The sequence below is a fragment of the Bos indicus genome, chromosome 26 (genome assembly GCF_029378745.1).
Source record: "Bos indicus isolate NIAB-ARS_2022 breed Sahiwal x Tharparkar chromosome 26, NIAB-ARS_B.indTharparkar_mat_pri_1.0, whole genome shotgun sequence".
Taxonomy (NCBI): domain Eukaryota; kingdom Metazoa; phylum Chordata; class Mammalia; order Artiodactyla; family Bovidae; genus Bos; species Bos indicus.
The window spans coordinates 20,649,688-20,665,099 of NC_091785.1; the positions used below are offsets into that span (position 1 = coordinate 20,649,688).

The window sequence follows — 15,412 nt, forward strand, 5'->3', positions numbered from 1 at the left end:
TGATACTGATATGTTCTGCCAATTAGTGAGATGGACTACAAGTTGAGGCTAGGGATGCAAATTTGGGCACGAAGAGCACTGAGACAATTTTCGAACCGTTAGAGCAGAGAATAAGACAGGGTGAGCAACAGTACCACATGGTTTAGTGAAACAGAAATTTAGGGATTTTGAGAAATCCTGGTTGGCAGACTCGTAGCATCAGAATCAACTGGAGTGCTCGTTAAATTAGCTTAACCATCTTGGTAATTCACATTCTAAAGTTAGATAATTTTACAAGGAGAGCGGAATGAGATAGCGGAGCACATGGACAGCACTTCCCATCCTAGAAAGAAACTGGGCCCCAAGGTGCTCGAGGCCCAGACGTGGATGATGCTGAAAGCTCAGCTTCTCTGTCAACCAGTGCCAAACTGAATCTCAGAGACAGAGTTCTGGGTGAAGTAGAAAAGAATAGCTTTCTTTCTTTGCCAGGCAGAGGGGGCCACAGTGGGCTCTTGCTCTCAAAACCGTGCGTCCCACCTTGCAGAAGATAGTGAGAAGTTTTATAGTAATTGTTCAAAGAGGATGTGACCAGCTCCTGGACATCCTCCTGATGGGTGAGTGGTGAGGAAAGTAGAAAAAGCATTGTTTCCAGCTGGCCTGGGGTCTGCGTGCTTGTGGCCAGCTTGCTATCTTTAATCATTAACTTCTCCCACCTGGAGGGGGTTTCAGTATCTGCAAAATAGCTCAAAGATATTGTTGTGTGTATCTGTTGATGGGGAAGCAAGGACCTTGTCCCTAGGCTGAGCTTGACCAGTTTGTTTTCCCTCTTATCTCACATCCCCTTCCTTCCCTAATTAAAAACTGCTTGAATCTGCCCATTGGAACTCAAGGAAGTTTCTGGAGGCTGAATGAAGGCTGTTTCCTATAAGGCTTCGTGCCCAGGAACCCCACCGGGCCCTGCACAGTATCGTATACAGCACAGGAAAGGGGGGCTTACCATGCCCCAGGATCTCACCAAGTCATCTCAAGAGAGTTCTGAGAATCATTTGACAGATCATCTTGGTCAGGGAACCTCAATCTTTAAAGAGTGTGCAAACAGCTGTACAAAGCAAAAAATGTTTGCAAGAAGAGAAAGATCTACCCTCACATGACTCAGATACAAGAACTGGTGCCCCCACCTTCACCTCCCAAGATACTTCTGTTTATTGCAGGATGCAAAGTCTAGTAGGAAACTTGGTGGGAATAAGCCTTCCCTCCAATGTGCTGCTGCTGCTGCTTAGCCTAAGGCCCCTTCAGGTTCCAACTTAAGCCCTTGGGGCCATAGGAGATTAATTGCCCTAGTGTAAGTAAGCACTCTGCTGCCTGCAGGTTTGGTGTTTGCCTGTGAGTTTGGTCAGTGCTAAGAACTAGAATACGTTTTTATATCCTAGGATTATTCTCCTCTTTGGATTGTGGAAGGGTCCCTCTTCTTCCCACAACTTGGCAGATGTAGTGAAATTAAATCTGTACAGCTGGTGGAGAAATTCACTTAGAATCGCAGAAAGAACGGTTTTTAGAGGTTTGTATCATTTGGTCAGAAAAGTCGCCAACCGGCATTAAATGGTGATGTTTATATCAATGGAGTTGGATAGGAAAATACAGCTGGTTGAAGGGTCAGGCTAAATAGGGATATAGAACTGAGTTAGAACTGTTTGGAAGTGAGCGTAGGGGTGGTAGTGGGCTGGGGGTTGGTATTCTCTCTTCAAAAATGCATATATCCAACAGTCACTCCATTTTGCTCCCCCAGAATTCCTCGTTGTTGGATAGCCCGGAGGTGGACCTGCCGCTTTGTTTTGAGCAGACTGTTCTGGTGTGGATTCCCTTGGGCTTCCTTTGGCTCCTGGCCCCTTGGCAGCTTCTCCATGTATATAGATCCAGGACCAAGAAATCTTCTATCACCAAACTCTACCTTGCCAAGCAGGTAAGGGAACTCTACTATTTTCAAACGAATTTTGTAGTATGCAGTAGAGAACATTTCTCGGTGGTTCAAGTGTCTTCTTCCCTGTCTGGGCCAGTTTTCCCAGGTTCTGCTGTCTCAGGTAGAGCCGTGCTCTGGAGGCCTCTGCTTCCACCTGCCCTGTGCCTCACTGACCCCTGCCATATTCCCTAGTTAAGATTACTTTGATTTTTGCATAAGAATGACTCTGAAGTCTTATGGATATTGGACGCCAGAAACACCAATGATGAGTAATCAGTCAGTTGAATAGCTGTCTTTTCAGCCTTTGAGAAGCAAACACTGGATTATCTTTTTGCTGCATGTGTGTGTGCTCAGTTGTATCCAAATCTTTGTGACCCCACGGACTGTAGCCCACCAGGCTCCTCTGTCCATGGAATTTTCCAGGCAAGATCACTGGAGTGGGTTGCCATTTCCTCCTCCAGCTGATCCTCCTGACCCAGGGATTGAACCCACATCTCTAGTGTCTCCTGAATTGGCAGGCAGATTCTTTACCACTAGCGCCACCTGGGAAGTGCATGAATGTATCTTCAAGCTGTTCTAATTAATCAGGAGACTGTAATTCAGTTGGCATCTACCATGAGGTAAAAATGAACTAAGAAAAGTGTCTGCACCACTCAGGCAATCCGAACATCATTCTTCTCCACAGACTTGGATCTGAAATAGGGCTTCCGTTCCCCCCAGAGTCAACCCTGGGTCTGGGTGGTCGCTCACCGTAGAGGAAGGATGGATATGTGCTCACTGTGACCTGCCTGAGCAGGGAAATAATGGAAAGGGCTGCAGGAGAAAGCCCAGGAGGAATGAGTGTAGGTGCCTCCCAGCCGGCTGCACTGATTAATGCAGAGAAGAACTTGTGGGAACGGGGAGATCTTCAATTGAGCTTGTAAAGCTCCCTCTTAGTAACTATCACGTGCTACTTTTCACTAGGGTTTTTCCTATCTTGTCCTGATTATTAAATAGGATTTTAGACAGACAAATTAGATTTGGTGTTCTATGAGCATACAGATCAATGAACCCAGGTTGTTGCAGCCTAAAAAGAAGGCAGGAAGAAATTTGTCCAGAGGAAGTTGACTTTGCACAGACACTCTGAGGTGGTGGCGGGCCTCGTCTACTCTGGATAGAAGAACAGCCTGGGAGGGCTTGGAGCAGGGCCGCTGTCTCCCTCGTAGAGCTGAGTGCCTGGCACAGGGCCAAGCACTTGGCATGGCATTTGCTGAATGCTGATAAATCCATTCTAGGAATAGGAATGGGATCAAGAGTGGGTCATTCTGAACATCAAACATCACACTTCAGTACCTTGGGGATGAGACAGAGCTTCTGGCTAGTCAGTCAAGTTAGAGAGCTATCATTTTCTGGAGCTTCTAAGCAAAGGTTGGATAATCAGTAAATCAGTATCCCATTTCTTATAGCTATTAACTTTAAAAAACTTTATTGAGAAATAACTCACATATCTTATAATACAATTTTACCCATTTAAATACAATTTTTTTTTTAGTATTTTCATGATCTGTGTAAGCCATCACCACAGTCAATTTTAGAACATTTTCCTCCTCAAAAACAAATCCTTTATTCATTAACCCATATCTCCCCACCTCCCCTAGACCTAAGGAACCAATAATCTACTCTTTGTCTCTGCAGTTTCCCTGTTCTAAACATTTCATATGATTGAAATCCTATAATATATGATTGAGTGGCTTCTTTTACTTGTTATAAGGTTTTCAAGGTTCACACATGTTGTTCAAGGCTTAACCATGATATTCCATTATATGACTATATCACATTTTGTTTAACTTTCATAACACAAACCTCTAGATAAAACTCAATAGATAAAAATAAAAGCTGTGTATTTGGTTTTTTTCTAATTTCTATAACTAATGATCCACTCACCCTTGCTCATAGCTTATAATTTATGCTTTTTTTGTCCTCCACCCTGAGTGAAAGGTACAGATTAGCTTCCTGTTAAAAATTTCAAGATTCCTCTGAAACAGTCCAAAGTATAACTCCTCAGAAAATAAAAATTCACTACTTCTATGAAATTCACCTTCTTCTTGGCTCAATCCTCAGCTTGATTTCATATCTTCACTTCCTATTCTACTTGCCTTTGGGCTGTTCCTCTCTGACTCTCTTTTTTTTAAAAAAAGTATTTCACTGCATTTCTTGGTATGTGGGATCTTGTTCCCTAACCAGGGATTGAGGGATGTTAGTTCCCCAACCAGGAATTGAACCCACATCTCTTTCATTGGAAACATGGAATCTTAACCACTAGACTGCCAGGGAAGTCCCCTCTGACTCTCTTCAATTGTTATTGTTGTTTGGTCATTAGTGCAGGGTTTATCTTATCTGGACTAAGTCAATTTGTTTGACTAACCTGATGAGAGACTACCAGTTTGTTCAAAGGTGCACCTTTTGCTAAAGGGACCCTGTGCCCAGCACACATGTATACCTGTGGCAGATTCATTTTGATATTTGGCAAAACTAATACAATTATGTAAAGTTTAAAAATAAAATAAAATTTAAAAAAAATGAATGAGTGAATGAGCTCATATTAAGTCCTAGGGGAACAAAAAAGGAGTTTTGTTCTAGAGGTTATGAAGTAGGCTGAGGTCAGATATGCAGCAAAAATGGGCTTATTGTTGAGTCCGTGAGATATGGAAGTCATCTTCAAGTATTTGTAGCAGTTTAACATAGGAGATTGTCTAGCTCATTCTGAAAGTGTCAGTCAGTAAGATTAAGTTGGTGTAGGTTGTTCCAAGGGAGCTAACTTTAGCTAAACATACAGAACTTTTTCTTTTTGTTGTGGATGATTTAGCTTTTTATCCTTTATTCTTATATAAGTTTAAAGAAAATCAAAGATATAGAAATTATTTTCCATTCAGCTGTATCAAAAGTTAAGAACTTAAATTTGAGACAGCTTTATCAGTTGACTTTTCTTTGAGAGGGTTTTAAATAAGTTCAGTTGGAAAGACCATTACAAAGGTGGAAGAACTTTCTAATAGTAATAACGGTCTGATAGTAGAATGGTCTGCTGGGGGATATAGTTCCTGAAAATGTTGAAACTGAAGTTACACATTTGTCTTCCAGAGAAGTGATGAAAATAGACACCCTATGTAATGGGTCAGAAGTTCAGTCAGAGTGCTTTCATAAAGCCCTGGGGAAAGGAAGACTGTGCAGCGGCGGAAAGATATTAAATATAGCCAAACCACTTTTTTTTTTTTTTATAATACCAATGAGGTTGTGTCCCCTTAGGAAGTTGAGTTCAGTAAACTCCACGTGCACTTGAAGCTCCTCCAGTGATTCAGAGATCGAGTGCAAAGCCTATTTAAGGACTTGGTAATCATTAAACAGGGCTTCTCTCGTGGCTCAGCAGTAAAGAATCTGCCTGCAATGCAAAGACGCAGGTTCGATCCCTGGGTTGGAAGGATCCCCTGGAGAAGGAAATGGCAACTCACTCCAGTGTTCTTGCCTGGGAAATCCCATGGACACAGGAGCCTGGTGGGCTACAGTCCATGGGGTCACAGAGTCAGATACAGTTCAGCGACTGAACAACCACAGCAATAATTAAACAACCATAATGTTCCCTTGAATGGGATTAAAAATTATTTCTGATTATAAACAATGCATTTCTGTAGAAAGCTTGAGTATGTGATTATTGTAGAAATTTTGTTGACTCTAGGGAAAGAGAGGATGAAATCATTGATAATTGTTATCACTCTGTACTTCTGTTTTTAACGTTTTTGGATGTTTCCTTTTACTCTCTTTAAAAAACTAAATAAAGACAAATGAAAAAATCACTTCCCTCAACCCTCTACCTTCTAGTTTTATTCTCCAGAGGCTGCCATTTCAAATTATTTTGATGGCTACCTCTGTATCTTCAAATAATGTTTTCATTCTGTGTTCCTTGATCCATCAACTTCAATAAAGATCTATTTATGTCCTCTATAAAAGACAAGGAATTTATTCATTGACCCAACTCCCTAGCTTCCTTTGCCTCTCTTCCTCTCTCTCTCATATCAGATCAGATTAGATCAGTCACTCAGTCGTGTCCGACTCTTTGAGACCCCATGAATCGCAGCACACCAGGCCTCCCTGTCCATCACCCACTCCCGGAGTTCACTCAGACTCACGTCTATCGAGTCAGTGATACCATCCAGCCATCTCATCTTCTGTTGTCCCCTTCTCCTCTTGCCCCCAATTCCTCCCAGCATCAGAGTCTTTTCCAATGAGTCAACTCTTCGCATGAGGTGGCCAAAGTACTGGAGTTTCAGCTTTAGCATCATTCCCTCCAAAGAAATCCCAGGGCTGATCTCCTTCAGAATGGACTGGTTGGATCTCCTTGCAGTCCAAGGGACTCTCAAGAGTCTTCTCCAACACCACAGTTCAAAAGCATCAATTCTTCGGCGCTCAGCCTTCTTCACAGTCCAACTCTCACATCCATACATGACCACTGGAAAAACCATAGCCTTGACTACACGAACCTTTGTTGGCAAAGTAATGTTTCTGCTTTTGAATATGCTATCTAGGTTGGTCATAACTTTCCTTCCAAGGAGTAAGCGTCTTTTAATTTCATGGCTGCAGTCACCATCTGTAGTGATTTTGGAGCCCAGAAAAATAAAGTCTGACACTGTTTCCACTGTTTCCCCATCTATTTGCCATGAAGTGATGGAACTGGATGCCATGATCTTCGTTTCCTGAATGTTGAGCTTTAAGCCAACTTTTTCACTCTCCACTTTCACTTTCATCAAGAGGCTTTTTAATTCCTCTTCACTTTATGCCATAAGGGTGGTGTCATCTGCATATCTGAGGTTATTGGTATTTCTCCCGGCAATCTTGATTCCAGCTTGTGTTTCTTCCAGTCCAGCGTTTCTCATGATGTACTCTGCATATAAGTTAAATAAACAGGGTAACAATATACAGCCTTGACGAACTCCTTTTCCTATTTGGAACCAAGCTGTTGTTCCATGTCCAGTTCTAACTGTTGCTTCCTGACCTGCATACAAATTTCTCAAGAGGCAGATCAGGTGGTCTGGTATTTCCATTTCTTTCAGAATTTTCCACAGTTTATTGTAATCCACACAGTCAAAGGCTTTGGCATAGTCAATAAAGCAGAAATAGATGTTTTTCTGGAACTCTCTTGCTTTTTCCATGATCCAGCGGATGTTGGCAATTTGATCTCTGGTTCCTCTGCCTTTTCTAAAACCAGCTTTCTGTTCTTCTGTAGGTTATACCTAAAAATCTGCCGTCAATTTAATTGGCCATGCCATGCAGCCTGTAGGATCTTGGTTTCCCAACCGGGGATTGAATCGGGGCCATGGTAGTGAAAGCCCAGAATCCTAACCACTGGACCGCCAAGGAACTCCCCTCCCCATGCCCTTTTTTCCCCTTTAATTTTAGACTCTAGTTCTTCCTTTCTTCTTTCTTAATTGAGGCATAACATTATATAAGTTGAAGGTGCACAGTGTATTGATTTGATACATTTATATATTTTGCAATATGATTACCACCATATCCTTGGCTAACTAACACTTCTATCATGTCACAAAATTTTCTTTTGTGTGTATGTGTGAGAGACAGAGAACATTTAAGATCTAGTCTCTTAGCAACTTTGAAGTATGTAATACAATGTTTTGACCATAATTGCAGTGCTGTGTATAACAAACTTGCGGTTAGAAGATAAATTCTGGAGATCAAATGAGATTTTTTTTCAGTTTATAGTATTTTTAAAAACTGAGGCACAATTGACATATAACATTATTAGTTTTAGGTGTACAGCATAAGTTTGAAATGATCTAGTAAGTCTAGTTAACATCCATCACCATACATAGTTGCAAAAATTTTTTTCTTGCAATGAGAACTTTCAGAATCTACTTTCTTAGCAACTTCAAATATGCAGTACAGTATTGTTTACCTATAGTCACCATGTTTCATTGTGTTTTCCACTTGAGCCCCTTTGTGTAAGACAAGAAAATTAGTGCCTCCAAATTTCTTGGAGAACAGCCTCATATAAAATTTTCAGAAAAAAACAATAGTAAATAAAGTCTTTGGGTCCCTGCTTTCTGAAAATGTTGATCTGGATATGGAATGCTAGGTTGAAACATTTTTTTTCAACTCTAAAGATGTTGCTGTGTCGTTCCTCAAATCTTGTGCTACCAAGTTAGAATTCTTCTCATTCCTTGTTATCCTCTCTAGAAAGTTTTATCCTCTTTGTTCTTGATGTCCTGAAATTTCATGAGCGTGTTTACATGGGTCTTTTTTCATTCAATGGATTCTACATTGTTAATCTAAAGACTCATGTCTTTCTTATATCTGGGAAATTTTTATATATTAATCTTTTCATTTTTTTCCTCTAATTTTATAATTTTAAAGAAGTTTAGAACTTCTTTTAGATATTGGACTCTTCGAATTGATCCTCCTTCTCAACTTTTTTTTTAAGATACTTTAAAAAATTCTTATTTTTGGCTGCTCTGGGTTTTCGTTGCTGTTCATGGGCTTTCTCTGTTGCAGCGAGGAGGGGGCTATTGTCTAGTTGCAGTGCTGGGCTTCTCACTGCTGTGGCTTCTCTTGTTGCAGAGCACAGGCTCTAGGACGTCTGGGCTTCAGTAGTTGCAGTGTGTGGGCTTAACTGCCCCATGGTATGTGGAATCTTCCCAGACCAGGGATCAAACCCATGTCCCTTGCATTAGCAGGCAGACTCCCAACCGCTGGACGACTAGGGAAGTCCTCAGCTTCTTTTCAGAATTTCTTTTTCTCTTTTCCCCTGTGTTCTGAGAGAGTTTCCTAAATTTTTTCTTTTAATCATCCTAAAGTGCCTTTATTTTAGCAATAATGGGTTTGATTCCTGAGAATCACATTCTTAATTCCTGAACAAGGAAAAAAAAAATTGGCCAAGCAGGGTGGCCTGTGAGTTCTTAGCTCCTTGAGTAGGGATTGAACCTGTGCTCCCTGCAGTGGAAGCACAGAGTCCTAATCACTGGACCACCGGGGAAGTCCCCTGAATATACCTTTTTCTGACAGCAACAAATTTGTGGATGCAACATCTTCTCAAGTCTCTTACAGGACATTAATTTTAAAATAATTTGAAATTCTCTTCACTTAATTTCTGTTTGTTCCATCTCAGAATCAGTTGTTCTGTTTCAGTATCTTGGCTATCTTCTTCACTAGTACTGATTTTTCTCAACTTTCGGTGGTTATTGGTGTTCTGTTTGCACTTATAAATAGGGGACTAAGTCAATGAACGTGTGGCTGCAGTAGGTTTCCTGGCAGTATCTAGATCCACTTCCCCAGGTGGCCTCTTCTTGATGGGAGGACTGCCTGTGAGCTCTGAGTCCTGGACCACTGTCTGTACTCACTGGCTTCCCTCCAGAGCAGGATGCTAGGCGGTGCCTCTCCACCTCTGACTGCAGAGTGAAGATGCATTTACCCTGGAGCACCATTACCTGCCTTGTCCTCCTCCCAGAAGGATTCAATTTCTTTAGCAAATACTTCTGTTTTAGCCAGTTTAAGGATGCTGGTGGATTATAGTTGTCTATGGATTTGCCTGATGGTTTGGGGGTGGATGAGAGCATAAAGGGACTGATATAACTGTACCAGTTCACACAACATCAATGGAAACTCACTTCTGTCCTGTTTTCCATTCTAACTCTCTGCCAGGGTGGACTAGAAAGAATAGATTTATAGTAAGTCAAGACTCTCTCTTGCAAGTTATACCTATTGGCTTAAGTGACACATTTTATTATCTTATAAAACAGGAAGTCCAGTGCACCTCCTGGATTTGGTAATATAGCAATTCAACAGTATCAACAGGTTGATTATTTTCATCTTTTTTCCTGATAACCTCAGCACATCAAGCCACTTACCAAGCCAGCACGTGATTGCAGGATGACTGTAGCAGCTTTCACATACAAATGCAGTCGTACAATATTTGCCCTTTTGTGTCTGGCTTCTTTCACTTAGCATCATGTTTTCAAGGGGCTCGTTCATGTTGTAGCATGTATCAGTATTTCATTCCTTTTTATGGCTATAGACCTCACGATTGTACAGGTTCAATATCTTGTTTATCCACTTATCAGTTGATGGGTATTTGAGTTTTTTCCAGTTTTTGTCTATTTGAAAAATGCTGTTAGGAACGTTTGTGTACCAGTTTTTGGGTGGACATAGGTTTTCAGTTTTCTTGAGTATGTATATGCTTAGCAATAGAATTGCTGAGTCATATGGTAAATCCATATCTAATATCTTGAGGAACTGACAAATGTTTTCAAAGTGGCTATACCCTTTTACATTCCTTCCAGCAAAAAAAAAAAAAAAAAATCTGGAGCATAGCTGATTTATAATGTTGTATTATTTTCAGGTGTACAATATGGGCTCTAACACTCATCCACACCAGTACTTGCTATTCATCTTTTTGATGGAGAATATAATATATCTACTATCCTAGTAGGTATGAAGTGGTATCTTATTGTGGTTTTGATTTGTATCTCCCAAGTGATTAATGACGTTGAGCATTTTTTTTCATCTGCTTTTTGGCCATTTGTATACCGTCTTCGGAAAAATTTATTCTTTGCATAACCCTTTACGCATTTTTAAATTGGGTTATTTGTATCTTTTTGCTGTTATAAAAAGTTCTTTACATATTCGGGATATATGTATCACTTTGATCAGTGAGGGGAACCTTTTTCAGAAGCTCACACAAGACAGTCCCCACAAGCTGCCCCTCAACTTCTCTTTGGCCAGAATTGTGTCACATGTTTGTGGCAAAAGCAGTCCCAGGCCAGAGGAACGGGATCACCAGGATTGGTTTTAATTCACTTCATGGGGTTGGAGATAGGTGCAGTTTCTACCCAAGCCTATGACTGAGCTGAGTAGGGTTCATATTTTACAAAAGTGGGGGTTCTGTTAGGAAGAAAATGGCTTTGAGGAGGCAACTCTACCAGTCAGGGTCCTCACAGGAGGCAGATGGCTGAGGCAAAGTAAAGTGGTGAGAGGAGGTTGTATTTACAAAGAGACCTGGGGCTTAGCAGTGAGCTGTTACCACTCCAGGCTCTAATGGACAGCGGTGGAGAGTGAATCTGGTGGGGCAGACGGAAGACACAAGCGTAGCAACCAGCGATGTCTATCTCAGGCCCCCTTCCACTGCTTTTTCTTGTGTATATTTTAGACCACAGTTTTCTCTGCTCTTTTACCTGATGCTATTGACACGTTTGTGTTTTGTTTTCTAAAACTGCCTGGTTTACCAAGCTCACTGACCCTCTTCCATTCATAGACTCAGCACTACTATGGGTTTATTTCTCAGGTACTTCTCTTCTATCAAATCAGTGGGATAGGAAAGGCTGGGAAACAAGTATACTAAACCGGATATTTTTTTAATGCTTTTTATTGTGGTAAAATTCACATACTATAAAACATACTATTTTAACCAGAGTTAACTATATGGTGGTACTAAGTGCAACTCTTACCATCATCCATCTCCAGCATTTTTCAGTTTCCTAAACTGAGACTCTGTCCCCACTAAACACTAAGTTCCCATGACCTCTCCTCATACTCCCTCCTGCCCTGGCACCTACCAATGTGTTGCGTTGGCCAAATACTTTCTGACTCTATGAATCTGACTATTCTAGGTACTTCATATAAGTGGAATCAAACAGTATTTGTCTGCACCTGCTGTACAGTGAGGCTTCCCTGGTGGCTCAGACGGTAAAGCGTCTGCCCACGATGCGGGAGACCCGGGTTCGATTCCTGGGTCAGGAAGATCCCCTGGAGAAAGAAATGGCAATCCACTCCAGTACTCTTGCCTGGAAAATCCCATGGATGGAGGAGCCTGATAGGCTACAGTCCATGGGGTCGCAAAGAGTCGGACACGACTGAGCGACTTCACTTCACTGTATAGTGAAATGTATTTTTATAAACCTGATATCTTGAACTGGAAACTCCTGTCTTTTTCTGTGCGTACTTAAAAAACATAATTGAATTCATTGAATGCAATGTTATGGTCTACTTTTTTGCACCTGAGTGTCAAATCACTTCAGTCGTGTCCAACTCCTTTGCAACCCCATGGGGCTCGCCATGCTCCTCTGTCCATGGAATTCTCCAGACCAGAATACTGGTGTGGGTGGGCATTTCCTTCTCTAGGGGAATCTTCCCAACCCAGGGATTGAACCCAGGTCTCCTGTATTGAGACAGATTCTTCCCTGAAAGCATTGCCTAGTGTTATCAACATTATTCTTAAAACATAATTTTTCAACATAGTTTTGATGACTAAAAAATAGCTTATCACATGAGTATTCCATAACTTATTTTAACAACTCTTCGTAGTAGTGTCTTCTTTCATCTGTAAAAAAGAAATAATAATCACAAGCCTCAGTTAAGTAGGTGGAAAACCAGAAGAGCTGAGTTCTCACCCACTATAACTGTAGCAGAGCCCAACAAGGAAGAAGAAAGCCTCTTCTTCGTAGGCAAGGACTCGGCCAAAGAAAAACCGTGGCTTCCTTGTGTACTGTAGCCCTCCCAGTTTCCTTTTCCTCTTTATGAAAGTGTTCTCCTTCCCATGTCAGAGGGGCATGTGGCTTGCCATGGTTTCAGACTCCAAAATGCAATCCTCTGTTGAATAAATTGATTTTTGCTGGAGAATTATCTGGCACTTCTTTCAGATCAATACAACACACCCCTCCACCACTGTTTTGGGTTATTTTAGGTTTTATAAATTCTTCACTATAAAGAAAGAGACTTCAGTTAACATTCTTGCACTTAAATATTTGCCTGCAATTCAGATTATTTCCTCAGAATAGATTCCCAGAAATAGAACTACTATATCAACGTATACAAACAACTTAAAACTTTTGAAACATAATGGAAAATTTTTTTAATTTAGGAAGGTTTTTTATCACATTATAATCTCACCATGGAAGTGTGTTAAAGTGCTTAGCTCTGTACTTTTGCTAGCACTGAGTAACATTTTTAATTTTATAAGCAAAAATGACATCCTATTATTTTATTTTGCATTGCTGTAATAATGTGACTGATTTTTTAAAAATGGTTAAGAATACAACTTTTTAAAAATGCATAATGTGAGAGTTGTGAGTTGTTTTATTTGGGGCAAAATGAGGACTATAGCCTGGAAGACAACATCTCAGATATCTCTGAGAAACTGCTCCAAAGAATTCGGGGGGAATGTCAGTATATATGTGACTCTGGTGAAGTGGGAGTGCATGCAGTCAAGCACATATTTTTTGCAGAAGGTTTATTCTAGTCATGAGGAGCAGATGTCTCCATGAAGATTTTAGTGCTTTTCTAGATATGAGAAGATACAAGAATTAGGGTTCATAAAATTCAGCTCCTAAAAATATGTATCTGAAGATAGTTTCCACTGGTTCCCCACCACCACCACCACCACCCTGAGCACAGAGTGCCTCATTTCTGCTCTCCACCAAGAACTCCTTTCAGGGGGTGTTAAAAGTCAGCAGCTGAAGCAGTATATGATTTAATCCTTGCAAAGGTAGATGGCAAGTGTCAATTTGTAGTTGTACTTTATTTTTAAATTGTCTGTTCACGTCAGTTCAGGTCACTTGCTCATTTTTTAAAAAATGAGAGTATTCATTTACTTTTTATCTTTTGAACAGATAATTTGCAGAGGGTTATAAAATTCAAAAGCTGCAAAAGGATATATGATACTCCTTGTCATTCATTTCTGCCTGAGGTGGCAACCATTGATACTGGTTCCTTGTATACTCTCAGAGATAACCTATGCTTTTATAAATACCTGCCGATGTATACTTTTCTACACAAATGTTAGTACTAGTCTTATATACCTCCTTCTGTGTCTTGGAGGTCCTCCCATTTTAGCACTTAAGATCTGCTTCTTTCTTTTCTCTTTGGCTCTGTTGGATCTTTGCTGCTGTGTGGGCTTTTCTCTAGTTGCAGAGAGCCAGGCTACTCTCCATTGCTGTGCACGGGCTTCTCATTGCAGTGGCTTCCCTGCGGAGCATGGGCTCTAGGTGCACAGACTTCAGCAGCTGCAGCACATGGGCTCAGTAGTTACAGTTCCCAAACTATAGAGCACAGACTCAATAGTTGTGGTGCATGGACTTTGTTCCACGGCAAATGGGATCTTCCTGGATCTAACCCATGTCTCCTGCATTGGAAAGGGGATTCTTTACTACTGAGGCAGCAGGGAAGCTCCTGCTTCTTTCTTTTTAATGATCACTTGAGATGCTGTTATTTGGATATAGCATAATTTACATCCTCTGCTTGATAGAAATCCAAGCGGTTTCTAACCATCTGCCATCAAAAGCAATGCTGCAATGAGTGTGTCTATAGGATAAACTCCTAGAAATAAAAATTACTGGGTTAAAAGTATGTGGACTTAAAAAAAGTACGTGGACTCGATTGCTTTGTAGAATTTTTCTTTTGGTTGTGTTGAGTCTTGGTTACTGTGTGTGGGCTTTCTCTCGTTGTGGTGCATGGGTTTCTCGTTGTGGTGGCTCCTCTTGGTGCAAGGCATGGGCTCTAGGCATTTGGGTGCAGATGTTGCAGCTCTCGGGATATAGAACGTGGGCTCAGAAGTTGTGACTTAGTTGCTCCCTGGCATGTGCAATCTTCCCAGATCATGGATCAAACCCATGTCCCCTGCATTTTTATCCACTGAGCCACCAGGGAAGTCCTATAGGAATGTTTGATAATATAAATCGGTCGTTTTTGATATGGACTGCTCGGTGTCTTTCTAATCAATTTGTATGAATTTAATATATGTAAGCCTGTGGCAAAGGTTTCTTCCTTTTCCTTAGCCTGGGGAGTGGTCTGCTGGTTTGTAGTCTCTTTATCCAGGCATCCTCAAGGGTGAGTGCTTTAGCTCTAGCTTACACTTTTTTATCTCCTAATTTACCTAAAGGCAAACATAAATTATTGTTTAAAAAGCTATGATTTTTCCCACCAAAATCTTTACAGTCTCCAGTGAGGAAAGCAGAATATGCTTAAGAAAGATGTATTCCCCTTATAAACATGTCTTTGACTCTGTACCTTGCTAAGTAGTAGCACTTGTCCTATTAAAGGTGCTTTTGTCTTCCTTCTTGGCTTGGTTTGATTATAAAGGGCCCAGGGACTTCTTGGTCCAGTGGTCAGAATTCTGCACTAGCCCTGCAGTGGGGGGTGTGGATTGGATCCCTGGTCTGGGAGCTAAGATCTTGCTTGCTGTGCAGAGCAGCTCAAAAAAAAAAAAAAAAAAAAGGGGTGGGGGGGAGAGGTGGGGGCTGATACCGTTGCCTGAGCTGAACTGTTCTGGATGAATGAGGCTTATGGAATGAGTATGCACAGCTGGGTGGGAAAAGGAAGTGGTGAAGATGGGGAGCTGATACTGAAGTTCATTTTGAGGAGTAAGATACTGGTGGACCTCCTCAATGGAGGTAATAATTTTCCCTTCTGATGGGTGAGCCGTAGTTCTTTAGAACAACATGT

General features: G+C 41.1%; 1 protein-coding gene across 1 annotated transcript in view; it reads left to right on the plus strand.

Annotated features, from left to right (window-relative positions):
- Window positions 1–15,412, plus strand: part of ABCC2 (ATP binding cassette subfamily C member 2) — an 83,513-nt gene that overhangs the window by 9,510 nt on the left and 58,591 nt on the right. Inside the window, exon 2 of the mRNA XM_070780630.1 lies at window positions 1,766–1,939. Within this exon, the coding sequence (XP_070636731.1) occupies window positions 1,766–1,939 (174 nt within the window). The remainder of the gene's footprint in view (window positions 1–1,765; window positions 1,940–15,412) is intronic.